Source organism: Lissotriton helveticus, chromosome 3_1 (assembly GCF_964261635.1).
Source record: "Lissotriton helveticus chromosome 3_1, aLisHel1.1, whole genome shotgun sequence".
In the NCBI taxonomy this organism is placed as follows: Eukaryota; Metazoa; Chordata; class Amphibia; order Caudata; family Salamandridae; genus Lissotriton; species Lissotriton helveticus.
The window spans coordinates 1,784,491,175-1,784,511,427 of record NC_136061.1 but is presented as its reverse complement, the minus strand read 5'-3'; the positions used below and the strand labels follow the sequence as shown (position 1 = coordinate 1,784,511,427).

General features: G+C 44.8%; 1 protein-coding gene across 1 annotated transcript in view; it reads left to right on the top strand.

Annotated features, from left to right (window-relative positions):
- Positions 1–14,894: 14,894 nt before the first annotated feature.
- The window catches only part of LOC144825147 (pancreatic secretory granule membrane major glycoprotein GP2-like), a 142,771-nt gene continuing 137,412 nt past the window's right edge, over positions 14,895–20,253 (top strand). Inside the window, exons 1-2 of the mRNA XM_078684018.1 lie at positions 14,895–14,938; positions 15,320–15,417. Of these exons, the coding sequence (XP_078540144.1) occupies positions 14,895–14,938; positions 15,320–15,417 (142 nt within the window). The remainder of the gene's footprint in view (positions 14,939–15,319; positions 15,418–20,253) is intronic.

Below are 20,253 nucleotides of genomic sequence, written 5' to 3'. Positions count from 1 at the left end.
GGATATTAGTTATTTATTTGGAGTGATTATGCGACCGCGTGATGACCAACTCTAATATGGCTGAAAGTAACCCTATCGTGTTTGGTGTCAAACATTGTAGAATCATACCCCCACACCAGTAACCAGTGTGGGAGGTATGATTCCACCCCTCAGAAACAAGGTTTGTGAGGTCCCTGGGGTTTCCAGTACCAGACTTCTAGTTACAGACAGCCCAAAATAGTTGCTGCCTACCAGCGACACATTTCTGCCCTCCTGCTGCTGAGCCAAGCTTGAGCAGGGGAAGGCAGTACAATAGGTATCCTGTCACAGGTGGGTGTGACCACCTCCCAGACAGGATTCAGTGTATTAGGCCTGGGTGTGTGTGCTTGCCAGTGACTGAAAGTCTGCACGAGGGGAACATTTGGTGTCCCTGTGCATAGTCCACTTAAAACAAGTCCTGGGAGCCATTAGCTCATGCTCTGGCACAAAACTGGACAAAGGACAGGGGAGTAACCTCCCCACTGTCCAGACCCTCCCCTGGGAGGGTCTTCTGAATCTTTATAACCCTGTCCTGTGGGTGCAAAAGAGCTTACGTGGCTGTAGGCCCCTACATGCGACGTGGACAAGATTCTGAAACAGAAACCACCGAACTCCGATTGTAAGGCCTGTGGGTCCTCTTGAGGGTCAACACTGCTTTGCTTGAGCTTACCTGGTTGCTCCAGGCCTGCCCTGACTCCCCTGTGTATGGTGAGTCTCCTGGACCTTGCTGGTCCAATCCGTAATCTTCGTTGACCTGCTGCATGGGTTGCCGTTGCCAAGGCTTGTTCGTGCTCCAGCCAGACACCGGCCCATCAGTACTCGACATCCTTCGTGGGACAGCTTGTATCCTTCTCCTGGTTGTCCTCGATATCTCCTGGTCCCAGTAGCTGCAGAGTCAAGAACCTCTTCAAAGCACCTGAAGCACCTGACATCATTGGGCATTTGTTTACCCAGCCCCTGGTCACTCCTGAGTGACACAGACTGTGTCCCCTCTGCTTTCAGGTACTCTTCAATGAGAATCCACCTTCGGATTCCATCAGACACTTTTCGCTTTCACAGCAGCGGTGCTCCATGGAGATCGACAGCGGTTTCCGATGCCACTTCAGACCTATGAACCCAGCTTTCCTGGGATAGGTTACTCTGGTACTATGGTATCCACGGGTGAGGTGCCTCTCCAACCTCCTAACTTCCACTCCGTTTCTTCGAAGTCCACTGAGAATGGTCCTTAAACTTTCAAACTTCAACCGCGACTCTCCCATAGAAGTGTACGGTGCACGTGGTCATGTTCCCACACTGCACCCGTCTTTGTAGGGTCCCAACGTACTCACCTTGGGTGGTCCTTGGGATCCCAGTTATTCTACATCCTGTAGACACTGTCTTGACTTGAATCTTGGTTCTTATGGTATACAGGCAGAATATTGAGTTGGAAATTCCGACTTACTCAAATATCGAGTTGGAAATATCATGACGCAGAAATATCGACAGCAAGAATATCGTGGTCAAGAATATCGATTTTAAGGTAGGAAATATTGTTTAAAAAATATAGAAGTCATTAATATTGTTTGCAAAAATATAGTTGTTTAAAACATCGATTTTTTAAGTAGTGTTATGCATATGGTATGTGATTTAAATTTATATGATCTATTTTTTTTGTATAAGAATTGTTTTTGGTTTTTAATATATGTGTTAATTTTTTAGTAGTTATCAATTTCATTTTAATAACATTTTGCATTTTTTCATTCCATAACAGGTTGTGGCTTTATAGATGAATAGGGTGGGAAGTAATTTATTTATAATAAATTAATGATTATTTTTTATTTTGTAATATTAATTTAATTTAGATTTTAAAGTGTTAATTGTGGGAAGTAATGTATTATTAATTAATTATTGATTAATTGTTAATTAATATTAATTAGTTGATTGGTAATTATGGTAATGATGTTATATTTTTAGGAGAGGGTTGTGGGATTTATAGGGGTAAAGTGTGGGAAGTAATTTAATTATCCATAAATTAATGATTTTTAAAAAATGTATTCATATTTATTCAATTTAGATTTCATAGTGTTAATTGTAGAAAGTAATGTATTATTAGGTAATTATTAATTGGTTGTTAATTATTAATTGATTAATTGGCCATTGATTATGTGAATTGTGTCATTTTTTTTAGGAGCGGGTTGTGAAATTTATAGGGGTAAAGGAGGGGTGTAATTAATTTTTTATTAATTAATAAATATTTATTAATTAATACTAATTAATTATTAAACATTTAAATATTGCAATTGTGTAAATATTTTTTGAAGGAGTTGTGGGGTTTATAGTGGTGAAGGGTGGGAAGTAATGTATTTGTAATTAATTATTACTTAGTTGTTAATTGATAATATTTTTTTATTTTAAAATTAATTATGGAAATTGTGTATCAATTTTTGGTGTGGGTTTTGGGGTTTATAGGGGTAGAGGGTGGGAAGTAATTTATGTTTAGTTAATCAATAATTAGTTGATCATTAATATAAATTCATCAATTGATAATTAATTAGGGTAATTGTTTATTTTTTGCGTGAGTTTTAGTTTTATAGGTGTGAAGTTTGGGGAGTAAAGACATTTTTATCTGTTTTAATTTGTATTTTAATTAAAATATTTCTCTAATTGATAGATAATTATGCTAATTATGGAGGTATCTTTTTTTATTTAGATGTGTGTTGTGAATTGTATGGTGTTATAGGGTAGGAAATAAAAAAGATTACATTCATGTAATAATTAATGTTTTTGTTCATACATAATTTTTAATTAAAATAGTTATTTGTAAATTATTTTTAAATGTATTTCATATCATATTTCTAGGAATTTGTCACATATTTGTAATAATATATTATGTTTCTATTTTTTAATTTTTTGAATATTTTGATATATTTTTCATTTTATATATTTTTTAAATATTTTGTGTTTGTGATATTGTGATTGTTTTCAATTTTGAACTTACTGGAGTGGGAATATTCATTTTTACCCCTCCGCTATCCAATACGTACCCTATTGTTGACCTAACTGGAGTGGGAATAGTATTTTCTACCCCTCTGCTATCCAACACTTTCCCTACTGTTGCAATCACTTGGGTGAAAATAGTCATTTTTACCCCTCCGGTATCTAAAACATTCCATACTGTTGCAGTCACTGGAGTTTTCCCCCTACGCTATCCAACACTGTCCTTACTGTTGCACTCACTGAAGTGGGACTGGTATTTTTTACCCCTCTGCTTTTCAACACTTTCTCTACTGCTGAACTCACTGGAGTGGGAATAGTCAATTTTTATTCCTTGGCTATCCAACACTTTCCCTACTGTTGCACTAACTGGATTGGGAATAGTAATTTTTACCCCTCCGCTAACCTACATTTTCCCTACTGTTGCACTCACTGGAGTTGGAATAGTAATTTTTACCCCTCTGTTATCCAACACTTTCTCTACTGTTGCACTAACTGGAGTGGAAAATGTAAGTTTAAATACTTTTAAATAGTTTAATGTTTTAATTTATAATGTAATGTTTTTTAAATTAGATTTTATGTTATTGGTGTATGTATTTATACATATTTATTTGTAAATTTTCATGTAAAGAAACAATTATCAAATAAATTAAAATAAATAGTTTATTAATTGTTTTAAACATTTATCTAATTTAATCTAATTCATTTTTTTGAAGTTAATTTGTTTATTTATTAGTTTTTTATACATATATTAAAATCAATATTTTGTATAACTATACTTTTACATCAATATTTTTTTTTACTTACCATTATAAAAATAGGGTGTCGATATTTTTGACATCGATATTTGTGTATGGGGATATTTGGGGGGTCGATATTCTATCAGTGAACCAGTTCTTATACCACTATTTTAGTATATAGGTTGGCCTCCCCCTGGAGCTCACTGTGTATTAGTGCTATTTACTATTGTTTCTGTGCTACAGTATTGTGCACTTTATGTTTATCTGTCTGTAGCAGATATTTTGACGTACTAGAGAGTGTTATATTAATAAATACATAGGGGGTCATTAGGATGGCGGGTGGACTTTGTCTGCCCGCCATCCTATCGTGAAATAGGAGCGCCTGCTATAAGGGCGGGTGTCCCTTGGGGGCCATTAAGATGCACCCACCACAGTGGCGGGCGCATCCAGCATTCCTGATATTGTGGCATGAGGTGCACTCAGCACCGCCTGCCGCAATGCCTAGAAGGCATGTCGTGTACTTCCATGCACAACATGGCAGGCACCGCGCGGTGCCTGCCATGTTGTGCATGGAACTGCAGGGGGGTACCCTGGGTACCCCCCATGTGCACCTCTCACCCCCCAGAGTCCCTGGGGGCCCGCAATGGGCCCCCACGAGAAATTCCCACATGCCTTTCCGTGGCGGCAATGCAGCCACGGAAAAGCATGTTTCCGCCCCCATAGTAATATGGCTGGTGGTGTCTAACAGACACCGCCACCATATTAAACTCTTATCCTCCCGGTCAACTCGCAGTACCCCCCGCCATAGTAATATCGCGGGGGACATGGGTGGCGGGCGGGGACGAATCTCGGGCAGATCGCCACAGCCATGTGGGCGGAGGCGATCCGCCCGAGATCCTAATGGGCTCCATAGTTTTATAACTACTGTGTGGTTCTCTTTTCATTTAACCTATACTATAAGGTTGCATTCTAGTATAACAAGCTGCTTAACATTCCTTCAACATTAAAGGGGTCATTAGTATGGAGGGCGGACAAAGTCCGCCCACCATACCCATGGAAAACAGGACTGCCCACTGAGGGTGCGGCAGTCCCGCACTCCCAATTCCAATGCGCCCGCCACACTGGCAGGCGCATGGCGCATTTGTGACAATGTGGCGGGCGGTGCTGAAAGCATGTCCGCCGCAATGCCACAAAGGCAGGTTGTGCCTTTCAATGCACAACGTGACAGGCACCGCGTGGTGCCTGCCACATTGTACATTGAAATGCAGGGGGATACCATAGGTACCCCCCATGTGCCCCCCCCCACCCCTCAGAGTCTCTGGAGGCCCGCAACAGGCCCCTGCATGCAAACTCGCCATGCCTTTCCGTGGCGGCAATGCCGCCATGGAAAGGCATGTTCCCGTCCACATTGTATTATGGCTGGCGGTGTCTAACAGACACCCCCACCATATTGAACCCTTTTCCGCCTGGTCGACTTTTCGACCAGGCGGAAAAGCGGCGGACGGTCTTTCTGTCCGCCACGGACCCCTCAGCCATCGTAATATGGTGGAGGGGCTTTGGCTGCAAGGATGGCTGGTGGATCGCCCCCGCTGGGCCGGCGGTCACTACCGCTGGACCGGCGGGGGCAATCTGCCCGCCATCCTAATGGGGTCCTAAGCCTGAATGCTGCTCTCCTCGGCTACACTTGGATAGCTTTTAAGGTTATCTTTGACCTTTTAAATCACCATAAGGGATGTTTGAAATGGTGCAAGGTGCCTACTTTAACTAGTGGACAGCCTATACCAGGACAACTTCTCACACAGGGTAAAGGGCAATGGTGGTAAACATGGGCAATTGAAAGAGCCTGGTTTCGAACAAACAACTTTGGGGGTGGGGGATTGGTCATGGTCAGTGCAGCGTAATCAAGGAAACCCATACTAAGGTGTGAGGTGCTGATATAAAAGCACTCACCTCACATGGCCACTCACACCACTCCTTCTCCAACACTTCAACCTCCCCCTCGCTTCTGGGCAGAACTCCTCTCATATCCCTGGGGACAATCGAACAGGAAACCACTACAGATGCCACAAAAACACCCTCTTTTACAGCAACGTCCTTCTGTTAAGTGTTCAAGCCCTCCCCACAGGAGTACTACTACAACCACAGCAGTTCCTGAGCAACATCGACATTCCTACTCATTTTTAGCATGCACTCCCTAAACACTGAACAACTAGTGCATTCTTTTCTCTTTTGGTAACCGATTAATAGGCTTGCTGTGCTACACTGATCTTATTCATAGGTCTGGGTTGCCCGTCACTGATGCACTAATGCACTGCTGGATGAATGACAGCCATGTGCTCTCCTCTGTGATTCTTTGCTATCCAGATCTATAGGTGTATGTTGTTCTGTTTCAATGGGAGCTCGATAGCCTCTGTTCTTCTCCTCTGATGCAATATTACTAATTGACAGCCACGTGCCGTATCCCATTGATGCCTGACTGATAGGTATCTGTTTCTCACTATTAACACTTTGATCATTGGTGGATAGCTGTGCGCTTATCTCTCTTGATGGCTGACTGGTACGCATGTGTTGTACTTCATTGATGGATTGATAGATGCTGTTGACCTGCATTTATTGATAATCATACTCTGTCCTGCACTGATGAGTATTTGACAGCCGTGTGCTAACCTGATATGTATGTGTGGTCCACTCCTAATATAATGATGGCTGATGGATTACTGCGTAATGTCCTGAGTTAATGGCTGATTGGCAAGCTTATTTTGAATTCCCCTCAAGGTGTAATTGTGAATTGCTGGCATGTGTTGTTCTCCATTGTTCCCTTTGTGTCTTATATTGGTGGTGGATTAATAGGCTGTCTGTCTACCTTAGATGAGTGATTGATAGATGTCTGCTACACTTCCTTGAGGGCTGATTGATAGGCATGTGCAGTCTTCCCTTAGTGGATGAATGATAAGTGGGTGTGGTCCACATTGATGTATTGATATGATTATATTGTCCTCCAGTGATACCTCTGTGGCTGATTTATATCTGTAACCTTTGTTGGTGGTTGATTGCTGTTATGTGCGATCCATCACTGGGCACCGATTGATAGTTCTGTATTATTATCCGTTTTAGAGAATTCTGCTGTTTAACTCCCTCTTTTGCTTTGCAGACCTGCGGCAGTAGCAGCAACAGCGAAATCCCCACAACATCAGTCTTATTGTCAAGTGGACCCTTTCAGGCAGGTGTGTAACATTATTTTCCTAGTTTTCATGTTTGCACAGCTTGGATGACAGCTATAGTAGAAGCTGCCCAACACACCATACTGTTTGATTGCTTTTTTGGTTTAAACAAGTGCAAACATTAAAAAATAATACAAATATAATTAATTTAGTTATCTGCAATGATGACTGATGTATGTGATGAAAATACATAACGTAACCCTGGGTCCGGTTGTGGTGCTGCTATACAGCCAGTGCCATGTTAGCTTCCCTCCTTTACTGGAACATGAGGGTGTTTGCTCATGAAGAACCCAGAACGCTGGTGAAGACTCCCCTTCACGGCCTGATTCAGATGAAGGTGGTAACATGACTTCCATCTAAAAAGTATCCTCCTCTAGCCTCCTTTTTACCATGGGTGAAGAAGTGTTCCTAGTTGAGGCCCACTACTGGCTGCAGAATGGGTAAGACTGAAGCTGTGGACATGATGCCACCAGCAATGGTATCAGACCCCCCACCCAGCTCATGGCTGCTGCCCATGTACCATTTCCAGTGCTGGTTCCTGTGGCTAAGACAGTCTTGTAAACCATGGTGGTCTTGCACAGTAAAGTCTCAGGTTGTCCTTAATATACGAGGAGAAAACTCCTATAATACATGGACATTTTAAAAGTGGATACTGATAATCTACCACAGCTATGGGTGCTGTATCAATATATTTCTAGTTTTCCACATTTGTGACTGCAGTCCCACAGTACCGCCATGGATTGTTGGGCCTTCTGTTGGGGTCTTTCTCTCAAATTTGTCTCACACCATGTAATCTGGAGCTCTTTAGAAGAAAGGCATGTATCTGCATGCTGAGACTCTCAAACTATGATAGATGATTTACACAGGTCAAATTCCTCACACACATTTGTATGGCATTTGCCAAATGTTATAACATGCCTTTTGTTTGCTGGACCTTGCATAAGCCCATAAGAACCGTGATATTATTGCATCTAGCTCTTTGAACCAAGCATTCTCCACCTCGAGAGGGATGACCTGGAAAAAGTATAAAATCTTAGGCAAGAAAATTATTTTTATTATATTACTTGTCCCCATTAAAGACAGCTGTAAGTTATTTAACCTCCCAAAATCCAACTGTCTCAGTTTTTGCCTTGATATTGATACCAAGATAAACTGCAGACTCAGCCACTCGTCTATCCACAAATTCGATTTCCTCATTATTAACAACTTACGTCTTATCTTGAGTCAATAGATAATATGCGAAACTCCCAAATCTGCCTGCCTCTTTATCAATTTCTATCAGTGCAGATTTGGGGTCGGGGGGATGACTGCCATATCATCAGCATATGCCAACATTTTTGTTCCCCACCCCTGAAAACACACTGGAAGAATTGTTGAGTTATTCCTTATACTCCTGATAAACGAATCATTGTAGAGCAAACAATGGGGAACAAGGGAATCCTTGCCTTGTACCTCGTTGTATCATCAATGATTGTGAGTACCCCGCCAACAGTAAGATCGTAGCCCTTGGATTCTGATAGAGGGCTTTCATAGACTTCAGAAACCCAGGGCCAATACACTTATTTGCCATAGCCGCCCAGAGATACGGCTAGGAGACCCTGTCAAATGCTTTCTTTAGCATCAAACAAAGTAATAAACCTACAGATATGGTCAGTTCTTTCTCTTTTCCGGGATAAATCCATGCTGCACGAGGGAGAATAAAGTGCTAATTACAGCAGATGATTGCATAGCCAAGATTTTGGAATAGATCTTAGCATCTCTGTTCATTAGCTTTATGGGGCAATAAGAACCTAATTCCACGGGCACATTTATTGTTTTTCAGGAGGAGTACTATATTAGCCATTGCCCACGAGTCAGGTGGATCTGTCCCCCACTGGACCTATTGGAACAATTCCGGAATATAGCCTTTAAGGATGGCCACAAAGGTCTTATAGAATTCCCTCGGTATAAAATTCACCTAAACATCCTTCCCTGATTTCAAACTAGCAATGGCCATCCCTATTTTCTCCTCTGCAATAGACAGTTCTAGTAACAGCATGTTTTCCGCACTTAAAATTTCACATAACACTGAATCCATGTATTCCTCCCATGTCAACAGCCCTCTCCCCTGGATCAATAGTATACAACTGCTGATGAAACCTTTGGAAGGCCGCCAGTTTCCCTTTTGATTCAGATATTATCTACCTCTCCAGATCCCAAACTTACTTAATCTGCCCCTGAATTGTAGATTGTCTTTTTTGGTTTGCCAACAAATGACCCACCCTTTTACTATATTAATAAGAGTTCTGTATGCAGACAGTATATTTGTCAGCAGTTTATTTTTACAGAGATGTCTGTAAGTGCAGCCTTAGTAATTGCAACATTCATTTGTGCAAGATCAGTGTCAGACCCTGCAGAAACTGCATTGATCAGGAGACTTTCTGCTTTTGCCAATGGCTCAAACAAATCAAACAAGAGATTTCTCTTTGGCGTTACAAACTAAACCTCATAGTTTTCCTTCGCACACCTGCCTTGAAGGCTCCCTACATCGCTCCGACTGAAACCCTGCCTACATTATTAGTCATAACACCGGGATCCACTCTTTCATATACTCTATGTTATCTGCATCCAGGAGAAATGCCTTTTCAAGCGACCAACTCCGGCGAGGACTCAGAGAGTGAACCATTTTTACCTAACACCAAAGGATTATGATCTGACATAACCCTAGGGTATTTAGTGACCTGAGATTCCTGCACCAGACCCTCAGATATACAGAAATAGTCCAGCCGATCATGCACCTCGTGGAAAGCAGAAAAGAATGGAAAGCTGGGGTCAGCTATTACCTTCTCAGCCCAAACATCCAACCGTGTGTGAGCCCCAAATCTATCAGGGATCTACACACCTTAGGCTTACTCCATTGATAAAATTGAAAACCCGCCTTGAGAACCCCACAGGCAAAATTGATGTTAAAATCCTGCATAAATTAAGTGGCAATAAAGCTAATTCATTATTCAACCAATTAAAAACTGCAAGGTCATCCTCAACTGAACCATATACAGAGCAAAGTGTAAAAGACCCAGTGGGAAAACAGCATTCCTCAATAGCCCAATGGCCATACTTGTCTGAACTAGAACGTGGAACATCACATACACCCTTCCTTTTCAAAATATTCACCCCCATGCGAGTGCACTTTGAGAGGTACAACAAACCGCTTTATTATCCCAAACCATCCAAAACATCCCGCTGTCCATTCTCTGTATCCGTCTCCTGCATGCAGACTATATCTATCTTCAAAAATTGTAGATTGACGTCCACCTTGTGTCTCTTCAACTGATTATTAAGCCCACATATATTTACAATAGCAATCTGTAAAATATTCATAAAGTGCAATGAAAAAAGAGATACCACACCGTGTCCACCGATTCTTTCTCTATTTCCTCACCCACATGCTGCTTTAACATAAACATGCATCTATCTGCTTGGCTCACCTTCCTCCCCAACCAACCCATGCATACCCACTGCGCACCACCCTGAGAAAGTGCACCTCCCCTACCACAAGCCGGCACTTAGGAATAGGTCAAACATGCCCCTAGTGATGACACTTACTGTACACCCCCCACCACTGCCCTCCCAGCTCCAGCCTACCATTCAAAGACCTCTTTAGCTTGTGAAGAAGAAGAAGAGAGAGAGAGAAAAAAGAAAACAATGGAGCCCCAAATCAAAGCAATATATCTAGAGCAAAATAGGGAAGGGGAGGCTACAGTTATACCCACCAGGCTATAGCTCTTTCTACCATCTTATCAGCCAAATCCAGTGCCCGTCAGCCCCCCTGAAATCTCCTTTAAATATTCTTGAGCCTTTATTTCTGAAATAAACATCCAGGCTTTCCCATTAAAGATAACTTTTAAATGGTCCGGATTCATCAAAAAGACCTGACCTCCCAGCCCCTGGAAAGGAATAAACATCTGCCATATCTGCCACCTCCTTTTCACTGTGACATGGCAGAAATCTGGGAGAACAAAGAACGTATGTCCTTGAAAGGAGTGTTGTGCCTCAAGCCAGGCTTTGTCATACATTGCCTTACGGAGAAGGAAATAATCAAAGAAAGCCAGGATCGCCCTTGGCTTCTCCACTTGATCTATTTGATGATTTTGTCTCATCATTAAGGGAAAACTAGCTTTTAACATGCTGTACTTCTCAATTCCATTCCCAGAGGGAGAGGTCTGGGAATGCCCCTTTTAATAAGCCCAGGTCAAAAGCAACGGGGGTATACCCAAATGACCCTTTTATACCTGGGCATCAGACGTAATAGAGAAAACAACAAGTGGTATAAAGGAATAGATACAGAACAATTATTCAGAAAGGTACTTTTAATTTACCCTCACCGTTTTTGTAATTCACAAAGAATATAACAGACAAAATTATATCCTCATAGCCAATAACACCTAATCAATGAAATACAAAAAAAATGACATATCATCACATTCTGTACATGGACACAAACTATACATAGAGACATATAGGGTCCCATTATGATGTCGGGCGGATTGCCTCCGCCAGGCTGGCGGTAGCCACCGCCGGCCTGGCGGAGGCAATCCGCCCGACACCTGTGCCCGGATTCCCCCTCCGCCGTATTAGGATGGCGGGGGGGAGCGCGGAGGACGGAAAGACCGTCCGCCGCTTTACCGCCGCGGTCGCCTTGCGTCCGCGGCGGTAATGGAATAATATGGTGGCGGTGTCCAATGGACACCGCCAGCCATACTATAACGGCCACTTAGAAGTGCCTTTCCGTGGCAGCAATGCCGCCACGGAAAGGCAGGCGGTGTTTGCTGCGAGGGCCCCCTGCGGGGTCCCCAGGTGATGCCGGTGTAGGGGGAGGACAGGGGGGATACCTATGGTACCCCCCCACAGTTGCATATGCAAAGCGGCAGGCACCACACGGTGCCTGCCGCTTTGCACATGCAAATGCGTGCATGATTGTTTTGCATTGTGGCGGGCGGTGCAGAGTGCACCGTCCGCCACAATGCAAAACATCTAGGACGTGCCCGCCACAGTGGCGGGCACATCCTAATTCCCCCTACGGGACCCCCGCCCTTATGGCGGGCGGTCCCGTTCTCCGTTAGGGTGGCGGACAGACAAAGTCCGCCCGCCATCCTAATGAGCCCCTTAGTAATTCCCAAAAAATATTATATTTTTGATAGTGACTTCCATACAATTCTGGACAGACCACTAAGAGGTAGTCTCAGAGACACACTTAAGAGTCAACACACTATATTTCCATTGACTCCTCCTTAACAGGTTCGTCGACGGGACCACGTTTCAGCCTGTCAACTTCTTAGGCCTCCTCAGGACAAGGTTAAAACATTGATTTGTCAACCATAAGGTCAATGCAGACTCATTATTTCCTACACGTCATGTACCATGCAGAGGTATAAATCCTTTCCAAGGAATGGGACATCAGTGCCCCACTGTCTCCTTCTGTAAAAGATGCTCCGAGGTCGGACCCCCAGGGAAGCAAACCACAAGTGGCGTCCCCCTCCTCCTTAGCTATGCGCTTTCCTCACTATCACACATTAGTCTGCAAGTCCAAATTACTTACTCTGCAGAGAACTTTGTAGTTTGTCGTTCCAAATCCATGTACTGGCAGTCAAATAAACACAAAGACCTCCTGATATGTTACGAGGCATACTAATAAGCCCAGCATGACTGCCCTAATATCACTCACTTAAACATTTTCTGCCAGACCTAAACACTTTAAATTATTCTTCTTTGGTGATTTTCAAAGTCCTCTTGTTTCCATTGGACTTCGACAAATGGAGAATCCTCTTTTTCAACATGCCCTTGTAGGGTCCCAACATCTGTTTCCACTGCCATAGTCCTGTCCTCCACTGCCGTGACTTTCTCTGCCATTCCTGAACAGATCTTGTTGACCTTCCAGATAGCCCCATGTAGCTTTTTATTAGCCAGATGAGCATTCCTTTTCTCTGACCGGGCTTCCCCATTTATCTGTTTCAGTGCACTATAAATGAGTTAATGGAAGGCGTTTCTACAGATCCTGTGCCCATTGATGACTCACCCAGAGACAGACCCCCTGTCCCTGCATTATTATCTTCATAGAACTGTTGGGTAGCTGAGTAGTCCCATTTTAACTGCTGGTTGACCTGCTTCTTGCCCTTTCCCATAGGTTAGGTCCTTCTCTTTTTGCCTTTACAGGACCAGTTGCTGTGTCTCAGTAACAGGCTTACTAAACCATTTTTGAGGCTACGACCATAGGCTCCTAAAATAGACTATTCATTTAATAATCTCCTATTTAAACCAGATATGTCAGAATCATCTGCAAGCAAAAAAGCATATTGCCTTGTTCTGGGGAAGCTCCCTCTACCAATGAACCCAACTTATCAAGGCTCTTTAATAATCTATCTATACATGTAGCAGGTATGTCACATTTCAGGCCCCCCTACAGAATCCTTGGCTTGCTCTTTGCCTCCACCCCTTTCGAAAATACGCATGGCCATTGCAATAGCCACAGTGTCTATCCCTAACAAATTAATCTCGTGCACTCCTTCTCCAAGGTTGCTGGTCATGTTGACAAAAAATTCCACTGTAAAGCCCCTCGACCGCTGTAGTCTCACAGTGGTATTCACAGTTTCCGTGGAGTTCAACTCCTGGGTCCTGTTCCATAAAATATCATACACCACAGCACCCTTTGTACTTTCCAGGTCGAGTCCCTTCAATGGCTGCTTTCAGCCCAAAGCAGCAGAGAAAATCTTGTGAATCTATGGATGCTTTTGTCCCGATAACCCTGCGCTACCCCGGAGCTCCTTCTGCAGTCCAAGCTTCCGCTACGGGTCCCGGCTTTTGTTTTTGGTCAGCACCAAGCTCCGCGTCCTTCACTTTCCTACCCCCGATACGACGGGGAAAAGACTTAGCACCTGCTCGTGATGGTACTGACTCAGCCTGCTCCTTCTCCTTCTCCTTCGCCAGTTTGCTCAGCCTGGGTGTCATCTTTTATCCTAAGTGCTGGTTAGGCCGGTAGCATAGCTTCTCCAGTACGCCGTTAGTCAACCACTCCAATGCTGCTGCCAATTGAGCCCGCAGTGCCTTAGTTGTGTGCAGGCCACACAGGTCTTGAACTCGAGCTACAGTTAATCCATGCAATATCTCCAGCTCGGAGAAAACATTTAGGGCTAATTACGATGGTGGCCGGACACCCTATCGGAACTCGGGATGGCTCTACAGGCAGTCAGCGGTCCCGTATGATGCAACTGCCACCGCATGGATGCAATGCCTACCTTTTGTATTGTGGCGGGTGCTGCTTGCTGCAGCATAACCTGCAATACTAAATGGGGTCACTTAACATATCCCTGCACTACGTGGGAGGCACCATGTGGTGCCTGCCACATGGTGCAGGGACACCTAGGGAGCACCAGTGCCCACATCGAAGGGCCAGGGGGAAAGGGGAGCCCGATACAGGTCCCCAAAGTCCCTTTCCACCCGCATTTTCATGGCAGGTTAACCGCCATGAAAAGGCCAACGGAAAGGGACATTGTAATCCCTACATCGAAGACTGGTAGGCACAGCCACCATGTTAGTGACCACAAACCCCTCTGCCGCACCAGCGGGCTCAAGGAGCCTGTCGGATGCATGGCAGCCGGTCTTTTAAACTGCCACACCTCCGCCCTCCATCTTAATGTGTCAGGCGGTAAAAATTGTTCAGATGGTGGTGTGACAGCCATCACAGCCTGTCAGTAGTGGTCTCACTGCCACCGTAATCAGGCCCTATATCCTTTCCTACTTCACCATTTCATCATTTCAGGCTAAAGCTGAGGAGAGTAGTCAGCGTAGCATCCCAGTCAGTCACCATCCTAATGACACTGTATGGGAGTAAAGGGTTGAGAAGAAAATCAGTCAAATGAACACTGGTCTACATTCCCCTCCACCATGTATGTTTAGAGACATGAAGATGTACACCTGGCTGGGTCTTGCACTCGCTGTCAGCATTTTTTGTGCACAGGTGAGGATTTAAAACCCTTTGAGTTTTCACCTCCTCTCCTGTGAATTTCTGTATACCTCTATATCAGAGAAAAAGGACAGCCTTACTCCTTTACTTGGTACACTTGAGTGTTTCTCAGTGGGAGAAAGTTCAGTAGTAGGGACTTTTTTGCTGCAATCCTGCAACTTTGTTTCATTCTGAACCTATGTTTCTGCATATGTATTGTATTCTATAAAAATAACTAGATGCTGGCAGTATCAGAGTGGGTTAAATGTGTTGTTTGTTCCCTAATGGATTGTTGCACGTTGCACCCTGAAGAAGGGCTTTGAGGTGGATAAGGGGCCTACGCGATTTCACTAATGTGTACCTTTTCTCTCTCCTTCCCTCTCTTTCTCTGCAGCCTCAGCCCAGTCTGCCACATGTGCCACAGATGAGTATTTTGATAATACTGCCAACACCTGCTTGTGCAACCTGACCATGTACACTTCTTCAGGTAAGAGAAGAGGTGACTCATTTCAGCACACATGAGCCCCTCTTGTAAGAAAATCTAATGACAGCTTTACTTCAGGCCAATATGAGGTGAACCTACAGCTCACGCACACAAGAAGAGTAGATCAGGTGATGCGTTTATCATGATATGGGACTGCAGCAAAGCAGCTTTGAGACAGTCAAAGAGGTTCAGGTATCTGGGAGCTTTATACACTTTCCTTCAATGTGTGTTCCTGAAATTCTATTAAAGCCTTGCAAAGTCATGAACAATTTTGGGGCATATTCTCAAGAACGTGTGATAACCATTGCAAAAGTAACTTACCACAACTGTGCATATCGCAGTCTATCAAGAGAAATTAACAAGGTCTTAACTTCCAATTCGCAACCCAGTGGCACCATGCTATAGTAGCATGACAATGCGCCAAATGACTGCGCAAAATCCAACACGACTATCAAAAAATTAGAAACACGAACGCCAAAAATGTTGTGATGCCCCAAAGCGCGATACCAAAATTAACAATAACCAGCAACACCCTGTAAAACCCATATGGCTTGGTACTCCCAAAGTGCTCTATTTCCTTTTTGGACCCGCATCAGTCCTTGTACGGATGGGGTCCCCCTCTCTCTTTCAAGGCAAGTAAAAAGACCACAACATCTTTTGGATTTGGGGGTGTAACCCCCCGGCCGTATTTATTACAAAATTAAAAAACATTATTTATTTAAATTATATATAATTACGCAGAAAGTCCGAATACATTGTTAGACGGATGATGTAACATGGCTAACCTTAAACTCGAATACACACGACACTCCTACCTTAAATCTAACAATGCATATATTCACTTTCTGTGTGTCCCCTCTAGAGCCTAAGGCAAGGTCAATGACTGGCAGCCTCTAGATCCCAGCAAACTACAAATTACTTCGCCGGAGTAGGCTTCCGCAGGGGGTACTGCTTATCGGATGGATATTCTCCACGTGTGAGGGTGGCCACAGGCCCACTGGAAAGGGTATCTGCCCCGGCCCCTGAACCCCGACAGCCTACCTACTGGCTGGCACTGACCCTGGAGTTACATCGTTCTGACCGCTAAGAACCGAAGACTATGCTTACCAATGATGACCTTACCGCCTGACCAGAGACACACACAACTAAATACAACATTATTACCTGAAACCAAATTTCATGTACTGACATTTTATTAACTGTTACACATTTCAACTATATAACTCAGCATTAAAAACACGTGTCCAGAGATGGCGAAGACAGCGAAGATAGCAGAGAATCGAAAGAAGATGCATCGCGGAACACATAACTACATTAACCAGAGTCCTTAGGGGCGATACCACTGGTGTGTGAGTAGTGTGCGACCCCACCCCCATTTGTAATGTTAAAGCTCCCTTGAGCAGTTGGCTGACGAGCCTGGGACCCCGCACCTGCGCGCCTGAGTGGTACTAAACCTGGCAGATATTTGGCAGCCACCGGCAACCCCAGAACAAGGCCTATCCCTGCTGACGAGGGGTGATACCCCGAAACATGTGTCCAGGGATGGCAAAGACAGCAAAGATAGCAGAGAATCGAAAGAAGATGCATCGCGGAACACATAACTACATTAACCAGAGTCCTTGGGGGCGATACCACCCGTGTGTGAGTAGTGTGCGACCCCCCCCCATTTGTAATGTTAAAGCTCCCTTGAGCAGTTGGCTGATGAGCCTGGGACCCCGCACCTGTGCGCCTGAGTGGTACTAAACCTGGCAGATATTTGGCAGCCACCGGCAACCCCAGAACACGGCCTATCCCTGCTGACGAGGGGTGATACCCCGAAACACGTGACCAGGGATGGCGAAGACAGCGAAGATAGCAGAGAATCGAAAGAAGATGCATCGCGGAACACGTAACTACATTAACCAGAGTCCTTAGGGGCGATACCACTGGTGTGTGAGTAGTGTGCAACCCCACCCCCATTTGTAATGTTAAAGCTCCCTTGAGCAGTTGGCTGACGAGCCTGGGACCCCGCACCTGCGCGCCTGAGTGGTACTAAACCTGGCAGATGTTTGGCAGCCACTGGCAACCCCAGAACACGGCCTATCCCTGCTGACGAGGGGCGATACCCCGAAACACGTGTCTAGGGATGGCGAAGACAGCGAAGATAGCAGAGAATCGAAAGAAGATGCATCGCGGAACATGTAACTACATTAACCAGAGTCCTATGGGGCGATACCACCGGTGTGTGAGTAGTGTGCGACCCCACCCCAATTTGTAAGCATAGAACCAGTTTCATTACATGAGGAACACTGTCAATGCACTTTCGAATGAGAACGCTTAGCGTTCTACCAATTGCATTGCCTGACGAACATTGAAATCAGACTTTCAAATGAGAGCACAGCATAGTACCAGTTGCATTATCTGCTGAACATTGAAAACTGACCATGACAGGCTGGAGTCCACTCGCGCCCAATGCAAACTGGGACCAGAGCTGCAGGCAAACGGGGGCTGTTTGTTTCAAATGCGGCTGAAGGAAAAATCCCTGGCCCTAAAGAGATGCTCTGATGTACAATAATTTAGGCTTATTTTAACACTCCCTAATATTAGCCTTGCAACCCACATCTCCAACAAGCTGCTACAGAGAAATAAAAAACGCTACTGAGCCTTCGCCCAACGCTGTATGATAGTAGGGTAGTTGGAACCATAAACGGGAATGACAAGTAAGCAGGCCAATGGGCGAAGAAGGGTGACAGGAAGCCCCTCTATACATGTATAAATATGTTTATTTACAAATTGTTTTGACTACACGACAGTGCCAACACAGGTACAGCTTCCTGTAGGCCTAAATAAACTGCTTTCCGCGCAATGTTTTCCCCGGCTAGTGGACCCTCTATTACCAAGGATCAATGTGCACCAAATGTTATGGTACGGAAGTGGCAGGTGGACTCAACTGTGAACTGCAGAGTAGCTCAATCCTTTTAGAGGCCAATCAAAACTGGGCATCTGAGAGAAGAAAATGCCCAAAAACAGCAATAAGTGGCACCCGCAAACTACCAATAAAGCGGGGATCGATCTCTGCCCTTGTAGGAAATATTCCTGATTGCAAGTTTTGGTGTCTCTGACCGGGAAAACTACTGAAAGCGTTGTTTCTTTAGTGATATTTGCAGTTTTTCCAGAATTGTAGACATTTTACCTGTTGATATTCTGCCCGAATTTATTCATGACAAGCAGTGCTTAATTTTAGCTGGTGGTTTCCGCTGCTCTCCACCAGCACTTAATTGGTTTCCGGTTCACGACACCAGCCCTTAATTGTCATTGCCACACTTATGAGACTCTGCCACATGTTGGCACTTGATTAGCTACTTTAGATATGAGCAAAACAACTGTTGTTTATGAATGGCAAATAGATAAACACATTAATACCTGCTTACCCAGCCATCCCCTCAGGGCCGGTCCTAGCCATGGGGGGTATGGGCAGCTGCCCAGGGCCTCGCGCTCAGGGGGGCCCCGCGGCCGGCCCCGCAGTTGCGGGAATAAATAAAATAAATGATGATGGGGAAAGCGCTGCTAGTGCAGTGAGTGAGCACAGCAGTTGCGCAGGGGCCGGGCCGCAGGCTGCACAATACAGGGAACTGGGAACAACAGCGCACGCACGCAAAGAGACGCCTGCACGCACCCCCCACCACCAAGCTTGGTTGGTGGTGGTGCGCGTGCCCTGGTGGTGACGTGACGCCGGCGTCGCTGGCCTTGAATCTTCATGGGTGACAGTGGGTCCCAGGGCCATCAATATGGTAGCGTGCGAAAGCGGTACCAATGACGGCCATGGACATGATTTTATGGCCAGCCCCCGCTCAGTGTGACGCACTCAGCATGCGCACACGACACGCCATACGTGACCTGGCACACTGGCTGACTAACTCGGATCGGGCGGCGGGCCGCGTGGGCAGGGGCCAGGCAGGGCTGCAGGCAGGAGTCGGACGTCGTCGTCGCGGGGCACCGTCCTCCTCCTCGTTGATTCCGTGTGGTTAAGGTAAGAGACCTGCTTCAGTTCATTCAATCCATCGTATTATATTTATATTATTATATACACTTAATAAGACTTATCCTCCCAAAATGAAAGAAAAGCAGCACCATGGAACGCACTTCCTCTGGAACTGCCCCCAAAACCTGCAGCTCCCTCTCAGGCGAAATCCGCATGACTCCCTCCTTCACAATGACACACTGTGTGATCGTTGATCCCGTGGCACTGGTATGAGCCTCCATAAAATGACTAGATCTTGAAAAAATGTTGTTGCCTTTACTGCTTGTATAATGTCCTCTGGTATCCACAAACGTCATGTTACCGCTGCGTAAAGCACTCTTGGCCTAGGTCAGGATCTTACTGTACAAGAACCAAATAAATACAAATAAATAACACCCATGCTCGTGATACATTTGCATGCATAAGTATCTCAATGCTGGTTTTGTGCTTGATTAGAAGACTTTAGATGCACAGGTCGGAATGCCTTCTGTACTGGAGTATTTCTGCACCAAGGAGACTTGGAAACGAAATAAACTTGGGAATAGAGGCGAGGGAAAAAGGACTGAGTCATTGGAGTACATCTAATAACCCACTTAGGCACTTATTGTACAGAAGAATCCAAACCCATACCCTAGGATTATATTACCACATAATTACACCGCTTCTTTGGTAAATTTACCTGTAGTTGCTTCTGTCTGTCTCCCCGATGTCTGGCTCAGGAAGAACTCTGCCACGCCACGTGAGTCTGTCTTAAGTTAAAATGTCTAAAGATCGATGCTGAGAATACAATGTGTAAATCAAGCAGCTCTGACGGGCTGTGGATTTATGGGGCACCGGGC